The sequence below is a fragment of the Lepidochelys kempii genome, chromosome 5 (assembly GCF_965140265.1).
Source record: "Lepidochelys kempii isolate rLepKem1 chromosome 5, rLepKem1.hap2, whole genome shotgun sequence".
Taxonomy (NCBI): domain Eukaryota; kingdom Metazoa; phylum Chordata; order Testudines; family Cheloniidae; genus Lepidochelys; species Lepidochelys kempii.
Genome location: NC_133260.1, coordinates 100369724 through 100396346, shown reverse-complemented (window position 1 = coordinate 100396346; position 26623 = coordinate 100369724). Strand labels below are relative to the sequence as shown.

General features: G+C 42.9%; 1 protein-coding gene and 1 long non-coding RNA gene across 6 annotated transcripts in view; one reads left to right on the top strand and one right to left on the bottom strand.

Annotated features, from left to right (window-relative positions):
- LOC140911684 (uncharacterized) overlaps positions 1 to 16407 on the bottom strand; it is a 100646-nt gene extending 84239 nt beyond the window's left edge. For all 4 annotated transcript variants that reach the window (XR_012159085.1, XR_012159086.1, XR_012159083.1 and 1 more), the window contains exon 1: positions 16096 to 16407. This is a non-coding gene — a long non-coding RNA (uncharacterized lncRNA). The remainder of the gene's footprint in view (positions 1 to 16095) is intronic.
- ENTREP1 (endosomal transmembrane epsin interactor 1) overlaps positions 15906 to 26623 on the top strand; it is a 44107-nt gene continuing 33389 nt past the window's right edge. For both annotated transcript variants that reach the window (XM_073345190.1, XM_073345189.1), the window contains exons 1-2: positions 15906 to 16351; positions 20980 to 21036. In XM_073345190.1, coding sequence (XP_073201291.1) covers positions 16007 to 16351; positions 20980 to 21036 — 402 coding nt within the window. In that variant the 5' untranslated portion in view covers positions 15906 to 16006. The remainder of the gene's footprint in view (positions 16352 to 20979; positions 21037 to 26623) is intronic.

Sequence of the window (26623 nt, the reverse complement as noted above, 5' to 3'; positions counted from 1 at the left end):
GATACTTAATTATATTGTGTTTTAAAGTCTGTAGCCAAACAGAGAGGAACAGCTTTCCTCCCAGACAGGAGGGAAGCTAGCTATTGACCTGTCTGTGGAAATTAAGCATGGTGCAACCAAAACAATGGAAGCCCTATTTAAATACAAAGGGATGGGAAGACCAGCATGAGGCCATCCTGCCTCTTCAAACAAAGTCAATGAACTTTGCAAGATATAAGCAAAGACAGAAGCCATCTTTGGCACCCATCACTAGACAGACACAAGGGAACAGAGCTCTTGTAAGCTGAGAAAGATGGGTCCTTCAACCAAGGACGTGTCAAAGTCTCTGGAAACTGAAGGCAGGTGAGAAACCATTTTAAACAATGCCTCTACCGTGCTAGAGTAAGTTTTAAATGCATGTTTTCACTTTAATTTGCTTGTAACCATTTCTAACTTTATTCCCTTTTCTTGGCATCACTTAGCCTATGTCCTATTGGTAGTAAATGTGTTTTATTTTTACTATAAGCCAACTCAGAGCTGTGCTTAAATGAAAGGGTGTATTTACCCGTTAAGTCAATAAGCTGTGATGTGCTTGTGTCTTTAGAGGAACAAACAGATTCTATCATTTCTCCGAACTGCCCAGGAAGGGGCAGGACATTACAAAGCACATGGTTTCGGGGAAATTCAGGACTGGGAGTGTATTGGGGTCACCTTGCTCGTTATAGCCAAAGCTAGTAGAAGCCTGAATGGGGGTGTAGACAGGCAGCTGGGGTCAGAACTGCTGTACCAGGGCTGTCTAGCACACAGATACTGTGTGACTTTTATGCTTGTTGACTGACTGACTGAGCATCCCAGGCTGTGAGCTACAGCAGCAAAGCATTGCTAGGCAGCCAGGCTTGCAGGGCAAGTGGTAACATAATGCCTCACTGGTCTGGATTGTACTCCACACTGTCACAGCAGTGATGCAGCATTTTTCATCTTCAAAGGACTTTACAATCACTTAAAATGATCATCCTGAAGAGTCATACCTAGTATGAAAATTAATTCTTTTCTCTTCAGGGCATGCCCCCGAGCTCACAAGATCTCCCAGCTTTTTTTCTTTTACTTCCCTTTAAAGCTATTGAATTGCAATAATTATGGAAGTCTGGCTGTCACTCCCTCTAGAGTAGTGGTTCTCAACCTATTTACCATTGTGGGCCGCGTATGCGGCTCTCTCTGTGTTATGTGGGCCACATCCACACAATATATATTAGGGGTAGGCAACCTGCGGCACACGAGCTGATTTTCAGTGGCACTCACACTGCCCAGGTCCTGGACACCGGTCTGGGGGGCTCTGCATTTTAATTTAATTTTTAATGAAGCTTTTTAAACATTTTAAAAAACTTATTTACTTTACATACAACAATAGTTTAGTTATATATTATAGACTTATAGAAAGAGACCTAAAAATGTTAAAATGTATCACTGGCACGCAAAACCTTAAATTAAAGTGAACAAATGAAGACTCGGCACACCACTTCTGAAAGGTTGCCGACCCCTGATAAATATATATATCAGGGGTCGGCAACCTATAATATAGACACACACACACCTGTGTAGCCCTTAGGATGTCACAGGGGTTGCAGCTGTTTGCTGTGGGCCACGGGTTGAGAACTACTGCTCTAGAGCCTGTACATGGTGCTCTGCAAATTGCCCAGGGAATCACTCTGGATGCTTATAAAACTTCTTGAACGTAAAGCTGAATTCAGTGCAGTAAAACTATCTGTTTCAGTCTTATGCCCTAATCCTGAAACTGTCTTCATGCAAGTATACCTCTGTGCCCATGCAGGATCATGACCGAACTACACACGGAAACACTTTATTAAACCAAAGTTCTGATTCCAAGAATGAAGGCCAAGATTAAGAACATAAGAATGGCCATCCTGGGTCAGACCAGTATCCTGTCTTCCGACAATGGCCAATGATCCAGCCTGTCACCCATTCCCAGCTTCTGGCAAATGGAGGCTAGGGACACCATCCCTGCCCATCCTGACTACTAGCTATTGATGGACCTATCCTCCATAAATTTATCTAGTTCTTTTTATGAACCCTGTTATGGTCTTGGCCTTCACAGCATCCTCTGGCAAGGAGTTCCATAGGTTGACTGTGTGTTGTGTGAAAAAAATACTTTGTTTTTAAACCTGCTGCCTATTAATTTCATTTGGTGACCCCTAGTTCTTGTGTTATGAGAAGGAGTAAATAACACTTCCTTATTTACTTTCTCCACACCACTCATAATTTTATAGATTTCTATCATGTCCCCCCTTAGTAGTCTCTTTTCCAAGCTGAAAAGTCCCTGTCTTATTAATCTCTCCTCATAGGGAAGTCGTTCCATACCCCTAATAATTTTTGTTGCCCTTTTCTGAACCTTTTCCAATTCCAATATCTCTTTTTTGAGATGGGTGACCACATCTGCACACCATATTCAAGATGTGGGCATGCCATGGATTTATAAAGGCAGTATGATATTTTCTGTCTTATTATCTATCCCTTTCTTAATGATTCCCAACCTTTGGTTTGCTTTTTGACTGTCGCTGCACATTGAGTGGATGTTTCAAGAGAACTGACCACAATGACTCCAAGATCTTTTTCTTGAGTGGTAACAGCTAATTTAGACCCCATCATTTTATATGTATAGTTGGGATTATGTTTTCCAATGTGCATTACTTTGCATTTATCAACACTGAATTTCATCTGCCATTTTGTTGCCCAGTCATCCAGTTCTGTGAGATCCTTTTGTAGCTCTGTGCAGTCTGCTTGGGACTTAGCCCTGGTCTACCCGTGGGGGGGGGGGGGGGGGGTGTGTGTGAGAAGGAGGGGTTTTGACCTAAGATACGCCGATTTCAGCTTCGCAAATAGTGTAGCTGAAGTCAGCATATCTTAGGTTGACTTAACTGTCCATGAGGATGGCAGTGAGTCGACTGCTGCCGCTCCCCCGTCGACTCTGCTTCCGCCTCCCACGAACTGGAGTTCCGGAGTTGACGGAGAGCGTGTTTGGGGATTGATTTATAGCATCTAGACGAGATGCGATAAATCGATCCGGTGGGTAGTGAAGACCTGCCCTAGCTATCTTGAGTAGTTTTGTATCAGCTGCAAATTGACACCTCACTGTTTACCCATTTTTGCAGATCATTTAAGAATATGTTGAATAGGACTAGTCCCAGTACAGACTCCTGGGGGACACCACTACTTACCCCTCTCCATTCTGAAAACTGACCCTTTATTCCTACCCTTTGTTTCCTATCTTTTAACCAGTTACCAATCCATGAGAGGACCTTCCCTCTTATTCCATGACAGCTTACTTTGTTTCGAAGCCTTTTGTGAGGGACCTTGTCAAAGGCTTTCTGAAAATCTACGTAAAATCTTAAGATTTTCAAAAGTGACTAGTGATTTGGGGTACCTCACTTTTGGAGTTCCCAACTAGACACCTTAAAGAGCCCTGAATTTCATTAGGTGCTGAGCACCCACCCTCTGAAAATTAGGCCCCTTTAATGTCTCTCTCAGTGGGCACCCAAAAATGAAAGCACTCACATATGCTGTATCTTATTTAGTTCTGAGATGCAACATTTGAGATATGCCATCCCTGGGGCCTCCTGAGATCAGTCTTCCCTGCTATGGTATCTGACCTGAGTTTCCTTTGTGGACTCCATTTCTGGACTAAAAGCGAATGGAGATGTTCCAAAGGTGCACTGATTTCAGAAGGGCTACATGTAGGCATAGGGTTTTGCCCATCCAGAAAAACTTGCAAGATTGGGGTCTAAGATGATAGATGATTTGTCCAAACTCTCACAGCAGATCAGGGAGGGAAGTGAGATGTTTTGATTTCAAATCCTTTTTTTCAAGTCCCTAGATGCCACGTTTTTCCTATATATTACGTCAGTTGTCATTTAGTTTTCAATTTTTTTAAAAAAGGGAGGGAAAGTGTGCTTTTAGGAAAGCTTCAGATCAGGGCAGGGTCTCTCTGAAACTGTTCCATGCTTATATTTGCTTTACATCAGGGATTGTAAAGAAACAATGTTATAATTGTTAATGAAGTTTTGTATCTTAATTTTTTTATACAGACCCAAAGTTGTTCTTGCTTTAGAAATGTTTGATGTGTATGTTCTAATGTGGTGGTATGAAGGAATATATTTAATGGTTTACTTATGAGCATGATGCTTTATGTAAAATCTTATGCATTCTTTAATTGTATAGTAAGGGTGCCAGAATGTGGTCATGGTGAAATAAATGTGTTCTTGAAAGAGAGATTATATCAGCATGTAACTCTTAGTGTAGGCGTACCTTTTGTCTCAAGAAAACATAACCAGTATCATGGCAGATTGACCTAACACAGTTCTTTTTAAAAAGTAGTAAGATATACTGGTTTAAGTTGATCAAACTCTGTTTGTTCCAGGACTTACATTTGGCCATAATATTGGGTCTTCTCAACAAATCCTCCCCTAATTTCTCTGGAAAACAGGTTTTAAACTCACATTGAAGTTGGGGAAAAGTCTAGGAGAAAGTTGAGATTAAACAATGATTACTTCTATAAACTAAGAGTTAAGAAGAAGTATTTTAAGCAGAGTATTAAAAATGAGGATATATTTGTAAAACGTATTAGTGTTTACTGTCAACTAATGCCTTTATTTAGAGATGAAAACTTCTTGTTCTTATCCTTAATAATTAGCACAAACTTGTGCAGTTTTTTCTTTGCTTTGTAAATTGCATATTTTCTTAACTGCAAATATTTCACTTCTCACTGTAAACATTCTTCACTTAGTTGGTGTTATTTCAGCAACTACATTCATAGAATCATAGAATATCAGGGTTGGAAGGGACCCCTGAAGGTCATCTAGTCCAACCCCCTGCTCGAAGCAGGACCAATTCCCAGTTAAATCATCCGAGCCAGGGCTTTGTCAAGCCTGACCTTAAAAACCTCTAAGGAAAGAGATTCTACCACCTCCCTAGGTAACGCATTCCAGTGTTTCACCACCCTCTTAGTGAAAAAGTTTTTCCTAATATCCAATCTAAACCTCCCCCACTGCAACTTGAGACCATTACTCCTCGTTCTGTCATCTGCTACCATTGAGAACAGTCTAGAGCCATCCTCTTTGGAACCCCCTTTCAGGTAGTTGAAAGCAGCTATCAAATCCCCCCTCATTCTTCTCTTCTGCAGGCTAAACAATCCCAGCTCCCTCAGCCTCTCTTCATAAGTCATGTGTTCTAGACCCCTAATCATTTTTGTTGCCCTTCGCTGGACTCTCTCCAATTTATCCACATCCTTCTTGTAGTGAGGGGCCCAAAACTGGACACAGTACTCCAGATGAGGCCTCACCAATGTCGAATAGAGGGGAACGATCACGTCCCTTGATCTGCTCGCTATGCCCCTACTTATACATCCCAAAATGCCATTGGCCTTCTTGGCAACAAGGGCACACTGCTGACTCATATCCAGCTTCTCGTCCACTGTCACCCCTAGGTCCTTTTCCGCAGAACTGCTGCCGAGCCATTTGGTCCCTAGTCTGTAGCGGTGCATTGGATTCTTCCATCCTAAGTGCAGGACCCTGCACTTATCCTTATTGAACCTCATCAGATTTCTTTTGGCCCAATCCTCCAATTTGTTTAGGTCCTTCTGTATCCTATCCCTCCCCTCCAGCGTATCTACCACTCCTCCCAGTTTAGTATCATCCGCAAATTTGCTGAGAGTGCAATCCACACCATCCTCCAGATCATTTATGAAGATATTGAACAAAACCGGCCCCAGGACCGACCCTTGGGGCACTCCACTTGATACCGGCTGCCAACTACACATGGAGCCATTGATCACTACCTGTTGAGCCCGACAATCTAGCCAGCTTTCTACCCACCTTGTAGTGCATTCATCCAGCCCATACTTCCTTAACTTGCTGACAAGAATACTGTGGGAGACCGTGTCAAAAGCTTTGCTAAAGTCAAGAAACAATACATCCACTGCTTTCCCTTCATCCACAGAACCAGTAATCTCATCATAAAAGCGATTAGATTAGTCAGGCATGACCTTCCCTTGGTGAATCCATGCTGGCTGTTCCTGATCACTTTCCTCTCATGCAAGTGCTTCAGGATTGATTCTTTGAGGACCTGCTCCATGATTTTTCCAGAAAAAAAATTGGCTAGAAACCTAGAACCAAAGATGTTATAACTCAAGTATCAAATGAAGAAAATAATAAACTGTTTGAATATGTTGTATATAACTTTAAGTAGGGAATTTGGGAGAGGGGGCATACTTGTACATCTTACTCCACAAGACTTAGAAAGAGGCAAGATGTATCCTGAAGAATAGTTTAAAAGAAAAGCCTACCCTTTTTGAAAGACTAGATCAGTAAAATAAGCTTCTAAAGTACTATACTGTATCTAAAGATCCAAAGGATAGTGTGCTTAGACCATCTATTTATGGCACTTGCATAGCCCCATTACTGTAGTATCTGAGTACCTCCCATCTTTTATTTATCCTCTCAACATTCTCTGTGGTAGGGAAATATGGTTTTCCCCATCTGTAAAATGGGGATCTGATGCACAGAAAAACTCCCAAGGATGTGTACACTGCAAAGAAAAATCCATGGCACCTAGTCTCAGAGTCCAGGTCAATTGGCTTGGACTCAGGCTGTGGGGCTAAAAATAGCAGTGTAGACATTCCTGCTTGGTTTAGAACCCAGTCTCTGAAAACTGGTAAAGGGGGAGGGTCTTGGATCATGGGCAGGAATGTCTGTACTGCTATTTTTAGCCGTGCAGCCCGAGCCCTGCAAGCCCCAGTCAATTCACCTGGGCTCTGAGACTTGGTACCATAGGTTTTTCTTTGATGTACAGACATACCCTAAGGAACCTGCCCAAGGATACAGGAAGCCTGTGGTGGAGCTGGAAATTTAATCCAGGCTAGAACTCTAACCATTGGGCTAGAACTCTATCCAGGCTAGAACTTGGTGGTGGTTTGTTTGTTTTTTGGTGGTGGTGGGGGGGTATATTTATTCAAAATTGCTCATTGCTTGTGCAAATGAGTGTAGAATTGAAATTATATTTTTAAAAAATGAACTAAATAAGAGCTTTAAAGGTAAATACTTAGTAGTTGCAAGAGCCATTTCTGGCTAGGACAGAAGGTCATACATTTCCTTTGTCAATAAATGTATTAATCCTTTTGCATAAGCAAAATCCTTTCTCCAATTCAGCAAAACATTTAAACATGTGCTTTGCTAGGGCTAGCTTCACTACCTGAAGAAATAGTGAAACCAGACCATAAGACTTGCCAATAAGAAAGTGTAAGTTTGCATGGGCCCTTCTTCAGAGTCCTGTCAGTAGAGGCTGCTGAGGGGTGCACTACATCAGCACATCCTACCCACTTTTGCCTCCTCACCAGTACTGTTTATTTTGGAAGCAATGCTAATATGGTCTGTGTTAAAGGAGGAAGTTATAGATATTTATACCCCTAAACTCCTTTCTCAGGAAGACCTTTTGCCCATCAGAGCATTTCTGCCAAGCAGAAACTGGTGCAGACCTGTGTGAATTTAGCCTGCCAGTTGTGCAGAAGCTCATTTGGAATAATATACATACCTTGCTGATTATGGCAGCTGTAAGTAATGCAACTGTCCCATCATCTGATAATAAATTAAGTGTGGTAGTGGTTGGTGGGGGTGTTTTCTAAATTACACAAGTATGTCAAGCTAGGGACCTATCTTTATAGTTCTGTAATGTGACAGACTCACTTGTAATGCTGTATATATAAATAGCTAATGGTGCCATAAGGTTTGATAATCAACCCTGTGTCAGCAAGGCAACTTAACCTCCTGACTCATGTAGTCATTCCAGTTGTACACATTTTTTGCTTAGTTAACACTCACACAATAGCCTCACAACAAGGCAAGGCAGCATATAAATGTCTTCCTTCATTACCCATCAACACATTACACTGGAATGTGGTAATAGTAAGGTTTCCACTGTAAAGAAACCACTACCATCTCTTCTATTTTCCACTGCAAAAATGTATACAGTCATATTCATCATTGTCTAGATATAGCCTCCATCATAAACAAAGTAATTTTTCTTTTGATAATAATGTATTGCGGTCATCTGAAGAACACAGCAGTAAAATGCTTGTTTTCTGGAGGTAATTACTTGATAAATATTAGAACACAGGTTATACAGTGCAATATCTATCCCACCTGCACCTGAATCTCTTGGTTATCTTCCAAGTAGGGAGACAACACACTGACATTTCTAGGGTTTAGTGTTTGGGGTAGCAGAGAATTTGCTTCCATGATAATAAAAAAAAACCACCTAGCAATCATTTCCTCATTTAGTGTAGGAGTTTTTAAATGTAAAGTACTAATGATGTGCAATTTAGGGCAGCGCAATCAAAGCTTTGCACAAACTCCTCCCCATACCCACAATTATGATGTATAAAAATGGGATAAAAACTAATCCTGAATATATTATGCCATTATATGTCTGGCTGCATTTAGATCATCATCTTCAGTTCTGGTCCCGTTTCAGAAAACATGTAGCAGAAATAAAACTGAACTAGAAATAGGTGACAAAAATGATTAAAGGGATAGAATGTCTTTCATACCATAAGAGACTGAAAACAGTGGGTGTGCTTAGAGAGTTTGGACTGGAAATTGCTTGTTGGGGACCCTGCAGAATACTGCTCTCCTAGGCACTGAAAGCCCCACATTGGGTGGTGGGACTGGAGGAGCTGTGGTGGCTGGCACCCTGCTATTCTATTCACTCCCCCAAGACTCGAGCAGCGCTGGGAGTGTGATCACCCTGCAACCTCTCCCCAAAAATACGAACACGCACGTTACCACATCACTTCCACTATCCTGAGCAACAGAAGACAGGGACAGAGAAGACTTCAAAAGCCATAAAGGGGGAATAAGACAGAAAGATCTTCATTCCAAGCTGACTAAAGCTCCTGCCTAACTCTCCCATGGGACCAAAGATACCAAGTTGCCAATAATTACTCCAAAATGGCCGGGAGGAGAGAGGGAATAATCAAACTTTGTACCTTCTGTAGGCCAAGCTCACTGCACACACATCAAGGGCTCCTTGTGTGCCACCCTCCCTGTTCCCTTCTATTTCAGGGATTCCCTGCAATATACCCCCTCCCCCCATCCCCATGAAGGGGTCTGTTGCAAAATCTAGGGTTGGCATGTTTCAGAAATCAGGGCTCCTTTACCCAGAAGTACTGGTCCTCTGCCCTCTGTCTGGAGCAGCATCCAGCCCAGCTAGGCCAGGAGGACAGTGGCTATGTATTTACTGTTACTTCTTCCCTATCCCACCTCACAACAAAGGCACTTTGATACCACAGTGATGAAAACTGGATGGATGGATGGCAGTGGTTTAATATGCAACTAAAATCTTGCCTGTGTTAGACATATCTAAAGTTTTTAAACTAGGAATTCAAACACTGGTCTTGAACAAATGAAATCACCAGAGAAACCACAGAGTGGGCAGGTAAAGCCATTTTAAATCCAGTACATTATGATCTTTACATGCTGCTGTTAATTGACTTTGTTGGAACATTTACATGTTTATTTTGCCTACCTACTTTCAGATTAACCCAGTTTCAACTGCAGTCATTCTACCTCTTGAAATGAATCTCAGTTAAATAGTCACCTGACCTCTCTAGGGCTCCTAGGTGCTGGATACCTTTAGAAATGGAGATAAAACCAAAACGGCCAAGCAGAACCACTCTTTTGACCTTGGGAATGGAGTCCATATCACTTAAAAGGTTTGCATCAGTTTATAATTGCTGGTTTTTGCTTTTACTCTTTGCTCTACACCTGGTTTTCCCGCTCTGTCCCTCGATAAAATGCCCAGTAGAAACAATATTTTTGCAATGCTGCCAACAACTTCTGTTCCCTGCTATATTCCTGTGCAAGCATTCCGTCTCTTTCTTTAATTAAGAGCAAAAAACCACAGGGGTGAGGAGGGAAAAGAGATTCAGCTATTCAAACTTTAGCGAGATTTCTTGAGACATTTTCTCCTTTCACTTGCACTGATGAAAATCTGGAGTAACTCAACTGACTTCAGGGGAGTTTCTCCAGATTTACATTGATCAGAGAACAGAATTTGGCCCAGGCTTGTAGGTCAAAAGCAGGAGCTGATAGTTGATGATGGCAATAACATTTCAAGAGAAGAAAAAAAAGACTGGTGGCTGGGTCTGAATGTCATACCATAACTACTTGAGCAGCAGAGAGGCCTACAACTGTATATGGAGGGCACGGATGGGGCAGCAGCAGGGAATGTGACTTACCCTTCTAAACAGCTCTTTAAAAATAGTTTAAGAGGGTTGATTTTAACACCCTGCCTACCCTACAAAACAACAGTTATGGCAAAGTGTGTTATAGCATAGCTTACTCATTGACACCAGAGTTTAAACATGGTTACAAACTGTTGAGGTGGGGGAGGGGGCGGGGCGGTGTTATAACCTGTGTAGACAGAACTATTTTATAAAATTGTTTGACCACAAACATGTTACACAACTTTGTTCAAACATATTTTTGTAATATTGATGGGGCCTTAAAAGGCACCAAGTAAAAAGAAAAGGAACGGGGCAGGACACTTGAATTTTAAAAGACCAGTTAGAATTACCTAATCAGAAAGCAGAGGATGGGGAAGCAATTCCTACCGAAGGTGATGTGGGGAAGACATAGGTGACTCCATCCTGAAAGGAAACTTTCAGGGTCTTCCACAATTCTTAAAGTTTTCTCCTCCATAGCTTTTGTTTAATTTTATTCATAAGTTTTGGAGAATACTGAATATTTGACTCAAAATTTCAGTAGATCAGTAAAAATAGTGGGGAAAAAAATCAACCAGTGATTCTGCCACTAACTCACCATTGACAGCAGAGAAGCTAATCCAGAATTCTACTGCATGGGAGGGCTGGTGTAGCTTCTAGCCTGCCAGCATCTGCTAGGGTGATAATTATGATTGCAGTGAGTTAGTAGCAGTGAGTTTCTCTAGCTCCTTCCATTAGGTCAGTGTTCAGTCCTTCCAAAATTGACACGTGAAGTGGAAAAAGATATTAAATAAACACACTTCTGTCATGAGTCAGCAGAAGTCTATTGTGAGAGAGCCTCCAACAATGCAGCAGTTAATCAATGAATGTTACAGCAGAAAAGTTCAGTGTGAACCTAAGCCATGTGGAATAAAAACAGAGATGAAAGAAATGGTGCTGCTTTTGCAAACTTAAAAAATTCCATCCGTTCACTGACAGCAATTATTTTATGGGCAACTATGTATTTTTCACCCTGGGTACAGTCTTTAAGTTATTTTACTTGCCATTTTCCTTAGATTGTCCACCAATGTAAAAATTTTTTCCCACTTAGCATTCCCCCCTCCTTTTACCCTCCACAGCCATAAGTACTCTCACACACATACCTTCTGCACTTGGTTTTTAAATTGTTGCTCAGATCTACTTGGTAATTAAGGATTTGTTATTAGATTAAGAATTTGTACTGTACATTAGCACTTATGCAGTAGATAACACTTTCAAAGTATTGTACAAACACTGGGCTAGATCCCCAATGGCTGTGAATCAGCACAGCTCCATAAGGTTCTACTGAGGATCTAGCTTCTTAACTAATCAATCCACCTGACACCCTGTAAGAGAGGTAAGTGATTGTTATTCTATAGATGGGGAAACAAAGAAAGGTGAAGCTGTTCATACAAGTCGTCAGTAGCAGAGCTGGAACTTTGAATCTACTGATTCCCACTCTCTGCTTTACCTCAAGACCACACTGCCTCAACAGTAAAATAACCTGAATCTTAGTCACTGCATAACAGCAGTAAAATATGAAATATTTCATGTACCAAAAAACCCCCAGACAGGTAGGCAGGAATTTTATATCTCTTAAGTATCCTGAAAAATAACCACAGAAGAGCATGACAGGTTGTCCCATTAGAAATAAAAGCAGCAAGATTAGCATGGCACTTCCAACGTTAGCTCTTCTAGTGCCTGCTGCTAGTCATTAGAAAGTGTTACCAGAATTTGACATCTATAATTGATAACAAGAACAAAGAAACTGCTGTACTAGATCAGACTCATGGTCAATCTAGTCCAGTAACATGTCTTCAAGAGGCCTGCGCTAGAGGCTTCAGAAGGTGCAAGAAACCTCACAATAGGTAGATGTGCAATAATCTGCTCTACTAGTTAGAGGTTGGCTTAAACCCTGAAGCTTGCAGACAAGGTCTTAGTTGTCTGTCAAAGAGACAACTCAAGCAACAAGATGTAACAGAAGCGACAGCAGTAGGGTTGAACTGCCTGACTTAAGGGCCAGGATTTTAAAAATGAGCACCTAAATGTAGTCTCCTAATTCTGTATTTAGGAATCTAAATAAGATGCTTGCCTTTCAAAAGTGCTGAATACCCAGTAGTTTCCCATTGTTAATTTTGCTCAACACTTTTGAAAAACTAGGCCACTTACTTAGGTGTGTAAATATGGACAAAGGAAAGTAATATTAGGCACCCATTTAAAAAAATAAAAAAGCTTATCCAAGTCATGAAAATGATGAATCAAAGGTCTTGTTCACTTTGTATATTGTAAAGGCACTTAGATGTCACAGGGATGACCGTGGTATATCTAGAGAGATTAGACAGCATAATTCTAAAGAGTTTGGATTGCAAATGTAATCCCAAGCAAAAATCACTTTGTGTTAGTTATCCATTCATCTGCTCTTCCATGAGGTGCCATATTGTTGAACTAAAATGGAGAATGTAGCTGTAAAGATAAACTTAGGCAGCTAGCTTCCTCTCCCAAAGATGATGGGGAGATAGAGAGAAAGGCTGCTCAGACGATTCTCAGGGAGATGGGTATGTTATAGCTTTGGGCCTAGAAACTGAGGTGGAATTGTTGTGTTTGGGTTTGGATGAGCTGCAGTGACTGATGTTTTGTGTGTGTATGGAGAAGTAAACGTTGCGTTAGACCAAAAAGTAATTTTCTGTTAACCTATATTTTGATTATATAGACTGTTGTAATTATGCCACTATGGCCCTGTTATATTTGGTATGGTTTAGTGTGTGACAGTGCCCACATAATCCATGGCATAAAAATTAACCTACCCAGACCCCACTGCAGTAAGGTTATAATGTACTCTTTTCAAGAAGTGCTAGGGGATCTTTAATTTCCAGCTGGACAACCCACAGAAAGAGGCAGAAAAGGCTCTCATCCAAAGGGCACCACCTCTAATGCTGCAGCTCCTCCCCTCTTTGCTGCTACTACATTGCAGTGTCAGCATCAGGTCTGCACCAAAGTCCTAGCTGAGTGTTGAACCTACAATTTTATTCTGCAAAGGGATAAGGGCTGCCAAAAGAACCAATGACACCTTTGTAGTGGTATGTTTTCCTATCTAGTTAACAGCTATATTTTTCATTACTGAGATTATCTGTTTTTCTAAATCATGTTCAGACATGCCCAACATGTTCAAATTGTAGTGACTGAACTGGAAAAGCAGCACACAGGCCTAAACCTACTCTCATCCCACATTTCAACAAGCTGAACAGAAGAACAAACATAGTCTGAGCAGTGGCACACTGAAGCTCCGACACACAAAGGAGATACTGAAGGTATTTCACTTGAAAGATAAATTTCCCTACCCTGATCCTTATTCAGGCAGCATTACATAGTATGTGTACACACACACACCCTCTGCCAAACCTCCTCCTCCTCTTGGGAAGAAAGCCAACAATGCGAAATGCAATCCAGTTGCTTCCCCCATCCCTCCTCCCAAGGGGAGTTATTTTAAAACTTCAAGCTCACTGTGTAACACTGACCAAAGGGGGAAAAGAAAAAAAAAACAACAAGGGCCTGTGGGGTTTAACACAGAGAAACAAGGAGGAAAATAATAGTGGAGAAGAAATAATGTTGGACAACAAAAGGGAAAGGCTAATGCTAACCAGTCATCAGTGTCACTGCACAGAAGCAGAGTGGTTTAGTGGGAGGAGGAGTGGTTAGGGAAGGGGTTGCAAGCAGTAGCAGTAAATGGGTTAGTTTGAGAGGAAGCAGACAGTATAGGTTGAACCTCTCTAACCCAACACTCCCTGGTCTGGCAACATCTGTGCCGACTCCATGGGTGCTTCGGGGCTGGAGCACCCACAGGGAAAAATTAGTGGGTGCCAAGCTCTCCCCCTGTCCCCCTCCCCCATGCTTCTCGTGCGCCAGTGGCTTGAGAACCTGGGGCCAACGGCTGGGAACCCAGGTGAGTGGCCAGCAGCTGGGACCTGGGGCCAGCATTGGAGCCCCCAGGCGGGGGGCCAGCAACCTTGCACCAGGGGGCCATAGTGGGTGCAAAGCCTGGGGGTGCTGCAGCACCCCCCCCACACTCCTAATTCCCTCACCTATGGAGACCCGCTGGCACTCTGCACTGACCTCCCATGGTGCGGCAAATTCTCTGGTTCGGCACTGGTCAGGTCCCGAGGGTGCCGGACTAGAGAGGTTCAACCTGTAGTAGAAGGTAAGGGGCAGGCTAGAGATGGGGTTGGCTGCAATGGCAGCAGAGTGATTGGAGAACAGGGTAAGGAAGGACTTGGCACTAGCACCTGAACGTGGTTTGGTACACCATTAAAGAGGAGTTTGGTGGTCAGGTGGGGTTTGGCAGTGGCAGCAGAGTGCTTTCTTTGGCAGAGTGTTTGGCATGGCAGAGTGGACAGGGACAGGTTAAGCACGGGCAGCAGGGAATAGTTTGGGGGTGGGGTCTAGGGAGAGATTTGACACTAGCAGGAGAGTGGTTAAGCCTGAGGTGTGGGCTGGCATAGGCATGGGGGCGCTAGAAAAGTGGTTTGAGAGAGATTAAGGGGGTGGCCTGGCACAGAAGGCTAGCCTAGGAGGTTTAAGGGTGGGGGGGGGGTTAGCATGGAAAGTTCAAGGGGGTGGCACAGAACAGGTACCATAGAGGGATTAAGGGGGGTTAGCACAGGGATTAAGGAGGTTTTGGAGAGTGGCTCAGGGAGTGGCAGGGAGTTAAAGGGGCATTTGGGGGGTAGTCCAGGGCAGCTAAGGGGACGGTATGGGGAGTAAGGCTAGCCCAGGGTGGTTAAGGGGGTGGTGGAGGGGGGTTAAGGGGGCATTTGGGGCTAGCCCAAGAGGGTTAAGGGGGCGGCAGGTGGGAGGGTTAAGATGGTGTTTGGGGGCTAGTCCAGGATGGTTAAGGGGGTGGTGGAGAGGGGTTAAGGGGGTGTTTGGGGGCTAGACCATGGTGGTTAAGGGGATGGTGGGGGATAAGGAGGTGTTTGGGGGCTAGCCCAGGTTGATTAAGTTGGTGACAGAAGTGGTGAAGGGGGCATTTGGGGGCTAGCCTGGGAGGGATAAGGGGGCAGTGGGTGGGAAGGTTAAGGGGGTGTTTGGGGGCCAGCCCTGGGTGGCTAAGGGAGTGACGGAGGGGGGTTAAGGTGGCATTTGGGGCCTAGCCCGGGAGGGTTAAGGGGGGAGTGTAGGGCCTAGCCCACAGTGGTTAAGGCGGCAGGGGGGTATTAAGGGGGCGTTTGGGGGCCAGCCACGGAGATTAAGGGGATGTTTGGGAGCCAGTCCAGGACAGTTAAAGGGGCAGGGGGCAGTTGGGGGCTAGCCCAGGAGGGCTAAGAAGAGGGCAGTGTGGGACAGGGTAGAGTTTGGGAGCCAGTCCAAGACAGTTAAAGGGGCGGGGGGGCTATTAAGGGGGCGTTTGGGGACTCGCCCAGGAGGATTAAAGGGGAAGTGTGGGGGGCCAGCCCTGAGCCGTTAAGGGGGCAGGGGGGGTATTAACGGGGCGGGGGAGCCAGCCCGGGGGGGTTAAGGGGGCAGTGTGTGGGGGCGGCAGCCCGGGGCGGTTAAGGGGGCGGCCCAGGGGAGCCTGGGCACTGGCGGCAGCAGCAGCGCGCCGTGGGGAAGGGCTTGGCAGCGGCAGCAGGGAGGCAGCTCGCGGTGCCTGTCCCCGCGCCGCCCGCCGCCGGCGGAGCGCCCACACTCCGCTCCTCCCTCGGACCGGCGCGGCCGCCGCCCCCCATGTCGCTGCCTGTGGTGCTGCCGGGCTCCTGCTGCCCCATGGCCGGGCTCTCCGCGGCGCTTCAGGCAGCGGCTCCCGGCCCCCTCACCTCTGCGGCCCCGCCGCTGCAGCCTCTCCGGCGCTTCCAGCACTATCGGCCTCCCCCGGCGGCGCTCTCCCCTCTGGCCGCCCGCCGGGCCGCCGCCAGCGGGGCCCCCGGGCTGCTGCCGGCCAGACCGCTGCTGTCCCTGGGGCTGCTGCAGCTCATCCTGGGCTGCTGCATGGTGGCGCTGAGCTTCGGGGCGCTGTCCCTCAGCGGCTCCCCGCAGGTGAAGAACTCCTGCCCCTTCTGGGCTGGCTCCTCGGTAAGTGGCCCAGGGAGCTGGGGGCAGCAACAGCTGCTATTGACACAGCCATGGGACAGGACAGCGGAGCCTGGCTAATCTATTAGATATCATATATGTGATTGCTCTAATCTATTATCTATCTAACCAGTCTGTTACTTATCACATGTCTGATCAGGCTAATCTGTTATCTGTCTAGCCACTCTGTCAGCTATCAAGTCTGATCGCTTTAATCTATTATCTATCTAGCCAATCTTTTAGCTATCCTATCTGATCCTCTGATCTATGATCCATCTAGCTAATCTATTAGCTATCACATATCTGATCGCTCTAATCTGTGATCTGTCTAGCTACTCTATAAACCGTCACATGTCTAATCTGTTATGTATCAGAGCCATCTAGCTATTAGCTACCACATTTGATCAATCTAGCTAATCTCTTAGCTATTACATGTCAGAACAATCTAAGCAATCTATTCTCTCCCTAGCTAATCTATTAGCTAACATATTTTTGGGGAAATTCTATGGCCTGTGTTACACAGGAGGTCAGACTAGAGGATCACAATGGCCCCTTCTGGCCTTGGAATCTATGAATCTATATATCTTGTCTAATGTATCCATCTATGTAGCTCTCTATGGCAGAGACTGTGTCTTCTAGTTGTTTTGTAAAGTGCCTCAGACATTTTAGGCACATCATACATAATAATAATTAATTGTCTGTTACTGCTAACATTCATAGGGTGTTAGGCTTTTCAGCATAAATGTTGGATTTAAGGGATTAGCTCCTCTCTTTTATTGTAGAAGATTTATTGAATTTAACAAGACTTGCAAAGTGTGATCTCAGGCCCTAATCCTACAAGGAGCTTTACATAGCCAGACCCTTGCAATGCCTTATTGACTCTTACCGTGTTCCAAATGGGTGCAGGGATCTTCCCACACAGAGCTTCTTGAAAGATTGGGGCCTAGGTGCTTAGAGCAGGGAAATGGTAGTCAGGATGCTTGGGTTCTGTTCTAGTTCTGCTTCTGACTTGCAGTGTGACATTCAGCAAGCCACGTAATCTCGCTATGTGTCAGTTTCCCTGTCTGTAAAATAGGAAGATTAATAATTCCTTATCTCAGAGGTGTGTCATCAAGAGTGTTCATTAATGTTTGTAAAGCACTTTGAAATCTTCAGGTAAAAGGTGCTATATATATGCTAAGTATAAAATTACTTTTATAACAAATTACACCCTTCATTGACAATTTACAATTCAGTTATCAGAAGCTATATATTTTTATTTGTTCAGTAAAGAAGCTAGAACACTATTTTGTCTTGCAGAAATAATAAATAGTAATATAAATAATATTTAATACTGTTGTCTATAGATCTTTCTTCTGTAGCAGCACAAATCCTAACAAATAGATTATTACAGAAAAATAAACAAATATAAAGAGGAGGCCAAATTGACATTTTATAGCTGATTATTTTAAATGTTTTTCCTTATAAAATCTTAATCAGTCTATCAAACCTTGTATACAATAAGAAACAACACTTCCCACCTGTAATAGTATATGCACATATTGCATGCAGCATTTTCCTGCATTTTAATACTGCTACTCTGATAAGACTGGAGAAAGAAATAGTGATATTCCTAGAAAAACTGTAAGGGGGAGAGAATTAGGATTTTATTATGGACAGTAAGGCAAGTTATTACTGCTGTTGATTTCTATTTAAACTTCACTTTTTCTGTGCAAGTGTTTTTAATTAGCAATTTCTACTAGGGCATGAAAGCCCATATTGTAAGTATTACGTGTAAAGGAACAGAGACAAGTTTACTGTGGAAACCTGATGAAGATCCCTTCAACTCTAACCTTCCCATATACATGTATGTGTAGTCTTTCACATGTTTACCCCTGTAGGTATTCACAGCCTTAGACCCTGCAGTAAGGAAACAAATGCACTGTCCATGCTCACTATACCTCCTTTTAAACACCTGTAACTTTATTAATATAGTTCAAAACCAGATTGCTTCAAATATGTCTAAAACAGTGTCCTACTTAGGACTGCATATATATCAAGCTTGCACTTATATAACAAATTAAGTTTTGAATTACTCTAGTGCAGAATAAATATGTGATCCATTGCTCAGTGGAAAAATGCCTTTTCCCTCATGTTCCTACAGCTCCAAAACAACATTACATTCGACTATGAAATTACCCAAAATCATTGTTTCAGGGCTGGCAGCAGGCATGAGAAATTTTATCCCAAAGATAATTCTTTAAAAAAGTCATAAGCAACTACAGTTAGGGAGTTAGGATGTGGATGCCTTCTCATCTGTGACTATAACATTCTAATCATGATGCTTTATTAAACCACAGCACAGGAAAACTATGAGTAAGGCTATTTAATCAGATGCCTCAAAGTTGTAATAGATATTAAACCAATCATTCAATCTTTACTAAGGCAAAACACCCGTTGACATTGTGACAGTTATGGCAATTTCCTGCAATATCCCGGACAAACCTGAACGATTTAAGTTATGTATCACTGTGGGTCAAATATTGTATGTACTTTCATGAGGAAGGTGGACCACAGGCCTCCAGGAACTAAAAATAGTGGCAGCAAATTCACTGGGGTTGTAACATCTCCTGAGAAGTACAACCACCTGGAAAGGTTTGCATATAGGGATTCAAACTGGATTCTCTTGAGAAAGGACTTTTGGATAAATAGCCTGAATTTAAACCGACTCAGGGCCTGCTTTCTGATCCAGCAAGTGGACAGGACCTTCTGTTCAAGGGAGGCCCCAATCCTTCCTGGGAAGGGTTGGAAGGACTTGACCTGTTCATATGTATGCTTGTTGTAAGCCAAGGCAGTTATGAACTTGTAATCACAGAAAAGTCCCTTGGTGGGGTTTGAAGGACTGTCTCCTACTAGAGTCCTTGCTGGGGTTGTAGTAATCTCTGATAAAGTTATTAGCATGTGTGTAGGTTCTTTTATTGTTTTAATGTTTTCTCTACTATACTTTCATCTTGAGAATAAATGTGCTTGCTTAGGAAAAGCTGTGTGGTGCCTTATAACTGTGGGCAATTCTGCTGTTCGTAGCATCTGAAGAGAAAAGCAAAGCAGGCATACTTAAGCAGTCTGACTTTCTGGGAAATTCACAGGTTTCAGAGTAGCAGCCGTGTTAGTCTGTATTCGCAAAAAGAAAAGGAGTACTAGTGGCACCTTAGAGACTAACCAATTTATTTGAGCATAAGCTTTCGTGATTCACAGTGTAGGCAGGGAACCATGCAGCCTCGAAACACTCGAGTCAGAAAGGAGTGAGATGTGTGTCTCTACCCTAGAGAGATATCGGCTGGGGAACCAGGACCCTAAAAGTAGATGCCCAGGCTGGACCATGGATGGTAATACAAGTTCAGTTGCCCTGAACTGTGACAGACATCAGTGATGTACTTTAATTATAGCATCACATGATTATTTTGCACTTAGATAATTCACAAACTATTTTGTTACAAAAATGCAAAGTTATGTGTGTAGTTTTGAAAGAGGAATGGTAATGTCAATGGGGGTTTTGGTCAAATCATGTATGCACACGTGCTAGGCCAGATTCATCACCAGACCAGAAGTCATTGGAGTTATAGAAGGGATTTACTTATTTAAAAATGCTAATGGGTGCAGATTTGCTCTAGCCTACCCTTTTCTGGTGCAGGCTATCATCTTGAAGTTCTATGTTCATTAACCTAGTCACATTGGCCCAGATCCTCAAAGGAATGTAGGTTTCTAGCTTCTATTGATTTCAATAGGAGATAGGAGCCTAAAATACTTTGAAGATATGGGCCATTAACTGTAAATTGCAGCAAGTTTCCTTTGTCTACAGAGCACAGCCAAAGATCTGTTCTGCCCTAAGTTTCCCCCCCACACATCTACCCATACCCCTGATAATATGTCATTAAAATGTGTTGTCCTCTCAGTTCTACAGCAGGATTTATTCCTGATCTGACTGAATGGAACAAGCTATGTATATATGTATCTATAAATTTTAGCCATAGTTCCTTCAGAGTTGTTCTCTTGATTGAAATACTGAATTAAATGGTAAAATAAGGCAACCTAATACAAACATTTCTTTGTCTTTTGGCTCCCCTCCAGCAAAACGATTGAACATGACCATAACTTTGAAGATAATGGGATTACCCACATATTTAAAATTATACATGTGTGTAAGCGGCTTGCTGGATAGGGGTCTAAGTTAGTGGAAATGTTGCTTTGTAGTCCGCTGAGGAGGTTGAGTTTACTGAAAATTTAGGAAAAAATGTTGTGTACATTTCTGGAAAGTTGTGTATATGGACTAAAAAATAAAAAGAAGGACAATGAGAAAAAATCTGATTATGTTATTAGGTAAGACATTATTATAAGTGAAGTGTCTTATCAACATTGGCTCTGATTCTCCACCCATTTATGGCAGGGTTACACTGGTATATTTCTACTGAAGTCAGTGGAGTTACTCCTATGTGAGAGGAGAGTCAGACCCATTCTCTTAAACAAGGAGTTCCTTCTAGAACTCTAAAGTTAACAGCGTCTTTCAATGTATTAGTGTTGGGTGATGAGGGCTGTAATGGGGCTCTGCCAACATGGCGGTTCAGTCTTGCATAATCGTTTTTTTGTTCTTGTAGGTGATCTTGTCGGGAATCATAGGATTAACCACGTGGAAGAGACCAGTGGTACTTTTGGTATGTATCTGCTAAAATGTGTTGTAAGGGAAAGGTCACAAGATGCTCTTGATATAACAGAGATACTGATAACGAGGTTAATTTCCTTCCCCTTTAAAAAATGCTGGAATTATTGAATGCATGATCAATGCACACAAAGGGGTATATTATTCTCTCTGCGCACACAGCCCTTGTTAGCAGGAATAGGAGTTACGGGACTATACTGAGAGGAAGCAATACTATTGTAATTTTTATAGAGCTTTTCACATTCATGTAGGTATTTCCTAAAAGAAGTTATAGGTTTAGAATAACCATTCAAATCTTTGTATCCCGTGTTGTTTCCTGGCCCTATATTTTTTCCTCTGCTTTGTCAGCACTCCAGCAGAGTATATCATTTGTGGGTAATGCTATTCAAGTTTCCGTAAAGGGAGTGGTTTCAGGACTGATCACTCAGCTGTAATATACCGGTGACTACTACTACAGCGGAGAGGTCACCCTAAGTACTACAGTCTTATATAATCCGATTTTGTTCTGCTACAGATATTTAAGAAATTAAGATATCACACTCTTTTGACAGAAGTAAATAAATGTACAGGGTATGTAAGCTGTACCTAGATATAATAACTCAAGTGTTCTTTGTGTCTGTGGGTCTTGATGTCTCAGGAGCCTGGAAATGGGATATGAAGCCTTTCATCACTAGATCACTGTTTCAGCTCTGTTTCAGGACAAGAGTAACCAAAAGTGCCTCGTGACACTTTTTTGGTGGGCTGTGTAAAGTGGGGTGGTCTCAGTCCAGCTCTGTTGGTGTCTAGAAAGACAGGCCAAGGACTGAATAGGTATGTAGAGTGAGTTACTTTCTCACATTGGTGGGACAGTGTGTAACTTGCTCTGCTACTGTCTATGTCGTACCAGTTCTGTGAATAAATAGAGAAGTTCAGTATCTAGGGCTCTCAATCTGGCAGTTTACACACGCACTAACTTTGTTTAAAAATAAATATAAATACCATCTGTCTTTAAAAAAACAACAAGGATTCCGGTGGCACCTTAAAGACTAACAGATTTATTTGAGCATAAGCTTTCGTGGGTAAAAACCCCACTGTCGGGTTTTTACCCACGAAAACTTATGCTCAAATAAATCCGTTAGTCTTTAAGGTGCCACCGGAATCCTTGTTGTTTTTGTGGGTGCATACTAACACGGCTACCCCCTGATACTTGACATCTGTCTTTAGGAATTTCAGTGCTGTAAGGAGCTTGGTGTTTCTGTATCTGAAAAAAATGATACAGCAGTTGAGGTCTACTACAGCTCCTTATTATCTCCTTCTCTTCTGCTGTCTAATCCTTCTTTCACATTCTCCTTTCTATAGCTTACATGGATGATTTCTTGTTGTACCTGAGCACTGAATCAGCACATTTACCCTTTTATTTACATTCATAACAAGTATGGCTCTTCAGTATTTTTCATTTTTGTATATGTGTATGTTTTATTGAAGTGTGATCTCCTCCCCTCTCTCCAAGATCCAGGACAGACAGTTAATGGTTCAAAAAGATTCAACATTCATACCATATGGGTTCTTTAGTGCAGATGGATTGATTTCATACATTGTCAGTAGATAGTTTTTGGATTGGACACCAGTACCATTCCAGAAATCAGGACAGTCTCAGGTATATGCTTTGAATTGCCAGGGGTTGTATTGCATCATCAGTTTATGTTAGCATTTGAACCATGTATGTGAAAAGATTTGGGACAGTGTGGAATAGTTATAACATTAGTTGTTGTTGGGCTAATGATGATCATTATTCTTACTTCTATAGCTGTGTCAACATTAAAACCCTCTCTCATGCTCATGAGCTAAAAGCTTATTATCATCTTTCTTTTTATGCATAACTATGCTTCGAGCTGCTATTTCTTCAGATAATACTCTACCATTTTAAATGCTTTTAAAATTCTCTCTTCTTCCTGAAAAACAAGTACTGCAGTTGTCTTGAAGCTTCCAAACCAAATGTTAAAGGTGATGACATTGTTTAATTTGATGTACTGGTAGATTAGAAGCTCTCAAATGTAGTAATTAAAAATTGTCCAAAGAGCTATTTGGGCTTATTCTTTTCATATTAATAAAATAAATCTTTATTTCCTACTGACTGCTTGTATTATTCTGCTTCTGCAGCTCGTTATCACTTAGCAATATTTAGGCAATCTTATAAAGCAGCACACATTTTTCCTAACTCTCCTTTCTATACACACGTTTAGGTAAATGTCACTGCCTCGGTGTTTTATTTGTATGTGACCAAATTAGGATAAATTTGACACAGGTTTCTTAGGCCCCATCTATACTATAAACAGAACTGTGAGGGGTACCCTGTGTGACAGGGTGGCTTATCCTAGGGGCTGGAAAGCCTGGTGCTAAGACAACTTGATCACAGAATGAGCCCCACCTGCGGGAAAACAGACAACTTGCCACAAAGAGCAGAAGGTGAATACAATAATGGGAAGGAGAGCTAGGCTTAAGTGATGATAATGAGCTGGAGTGAGAGCTAGATAGGAAACTTGGAGTAGGAAGGAAAGCTTTCCAGGCAGGGAGGCCTGGGAAGAGACCTTGACTAACCCGGGAAGTGATTGCGAGACCCAGAAGAGATCTTAAGAGGCTAGGTAGGAAGTAGCGCAGGGAAAAACTGGAGCACAGGTAAAGGAACAGACCTATCTGGTCAGTACAGGGCCCTGGGCTAGAATCCAGCATAGAAGGTGGTACTGTGTTTCCCTACCAGCCCCAAAGAAGGGGGTGTACAAGCCCACTGCAAGGGATATTGAGCCTATCAAGGGAGCTAAAGGCTAAGCCAAAGACAGGCTGAGGAATTGTTCAGATTGGGTGGAAGGATTTTGTTTCTGTTAAAGACATTTTTAGACTTTTAAGTTTGGACAGTGGTGACCACAGAATGGGTAGACTTAAGATGGTAACCTGGCTGGAGGGCTGAGTTACTGACAGAGAAACTCCCACTGTGCTGTAGTGACCATTGGCAGGGGGTGCTGACCCAGGGACAGAGCTGTTATGCCATACCTGGCCATGAGGGAATACCTAGTGCTGAGTGAACTGATTTACATTCAGTTACAAATTTGCAGCACAGTTTTCCCGTCCCCCTCCCCCATTCCACTGTTTAGATGGGAGCTGCTTGTGATCCTGAATCATGGAGATCGCGATACAACCCAAGCTTTAGCACAGATGGGGAACATAGTAAAAGAATAAATAAAAAGCTAGCTCCTATACACACTACAACTATGTTAAAAGAAAAGGAGTACTTGTGGCACCTTAGAGACTAACCAATTTATTTGAGCATGAGCTTTCGTGAGCTACAGCTCACTTCATCGGATGCATACTGTGGAAACTACAGAAGACATTATATACACAGAGACCATGAAACAATACCTCCTCCCACCCCACTCTCCTGCTGGTAATAGCTTATCTAAAGTGATCATCAAGTTGGGCCATTTCCAGCACAAATCCAGGTTTTCTCACCCTCCGCCCCCGCCCCAGACTCACTCTCCTGCTGGTAATAGCCCATCCAAAGTGACCACTCTCTTTAAAATGTGTATGATAATCAAGGTGGGCCATTTCCAGCACAAATCCAGGTTTTCTCACCCCTTCCACCCCCTTTTTTTCAAAAACACACACACACACAAACTCACTCTCCTGCTGGTAATAGCTTATCCAAAGCGACCACTCTCCCTACAATGTGCATGATAATCAAGGAGGGCCATTTCCAGCATAAATCCAGGTTTTCTCACCCCCCCCCACACACACACACAAACTCACTCTCCTGCTGGCAATAGCTCATCCAAACTGACCACTCTCCTTACAATGTGCATGATAATCAAGGTGGGCCATTTCCAGCATAAATCCAAGTTTAACCAGAACGTCGGGGGGGGGATAGAAAAAAAACAAGGGGAAATAGGCTACCTTGCATAATGACTTAGCCACTCCCAGTCTCTATTTAAGCCTAAATTAATAGTATCCAATTTGCAAATGAATTCCAATTCAGCAGTTTCTCGCTGGAGTCTGGATTTGAAGTTTTTTTGTTGTAAGATAGCGACCTTCATGTCTGTGATTGCGTGACCAGAGAGATTGAAGTGTTCTCCGACTGGTTTATGAATGTTATAATTCTTGACATCTGATTTGTGTCCATTTATTCTTTTACGTAGAGAGTGTCCAGTTTGACCAATGTACATGGCAGAGGGGCATTGCTGGCACATGATGGCATATATCGCATTGGTGGATGTGCAGGTGAACGAGCCTCTGATAGTGTGACTGATGTTATTAGGCCCTTTGATGGTGTCCCCTGAATAGATATGTGGGCACAGTTGGCAACGGGCTTTGTTGCAAGGATAGGTTCCTGGGTTAGTGGTTCTGTTGTGTGGTATGTGGTTGTTGGTGAGTATTTGCTTCAGGTTGGGGGGCTGTCTGTAGGCAAGGACTGGCCTGTCTCCCAAGATTTGTGAGAGTGTTGGGTCATCCTTCAGGATAGGTTGTAGATCCTTAATAATGCGTTGGAGGGGTTTTAGTTGGGGGCTGAAGGTGACGGCTAGTGGTGTTCTGTTATTTTCTTTGTTAGGCCTGTCCTGTAGTAGGTGACTTCTGGAGATGGGCCTATTTGTAGAGTAGGCAAGGCCTTCAATGGTATATCAGTGAGGATGCTTTGGTAGTCTGAAACATACTGTGATTTTAGCTTCAAGTCTTTCAGTTCTTATGCTCAGTCACCAAACATCTTTGCAATTCAGTTTTTAGCATTTGACGAGTGGTTTCCCTGTTTTGTGGGGGGTTATTTCCCCCAAAGTTGGCAGGAGATGTTGGCTTCCACAGTACTGAGTTAGGCATCGCTCACATCTTTATGGAAACTATTCCTTCCTGTCATGAGCTTCTTCCTCCCATGAGCTCTTACATTTGACCTTTAACTGAAGTGTTTTTTTCTAAAATCACATCAGTGGCTCAGCTGGTTTGGTAACAGACAAGCAATGTGGTCAACACCCATCTCTAACGCGTCACACTGGTCGCGGCAACATGGTCCTCTGTCCTTACGTGCGCGTGCGCGCTCTCTCTCTCTCTCTCTCTCTCTCTCTCTTTTTACTGCTTATGTTTAGCCAGTGGTTTTTTATCTATGGCCCATAGACCAATGGTGCTTTATGGAGCACTTTCAAATGATCCCTGTAGCTGTCTGTGTCCTATTGGTGAAAGCATCTATCCATTTTCAAGCAGTGATGCATAGTGTTAGTTGCAGTCCTGTCCAGGATGCTTTCTAAGACTTTTCCTTGGCTTGTCGAGCAACTACAATAAACTGCTAGAATCACACACATCTCTGCATATTATGTGGCTGCTTTGTCAATCTTATTGTTTCGATTTTCTCAAGGAAAAAACAAGCCTGTGTTCAAATAGACAGATGACACTGCAATTGGAGGGATTACAGACACATGAGAGGACAAAACCAAACTGCTAAGTGACCTGGAAAGATTAGAGCTGCAGGCAATGGAGGGAGATTCAGTAAAAATAAATATTAAGTCCTATGCCCAGGGAGAAGAAATTAACAGTATAGATGCAAACTGGGTGGCTGTAACTGATCCAGG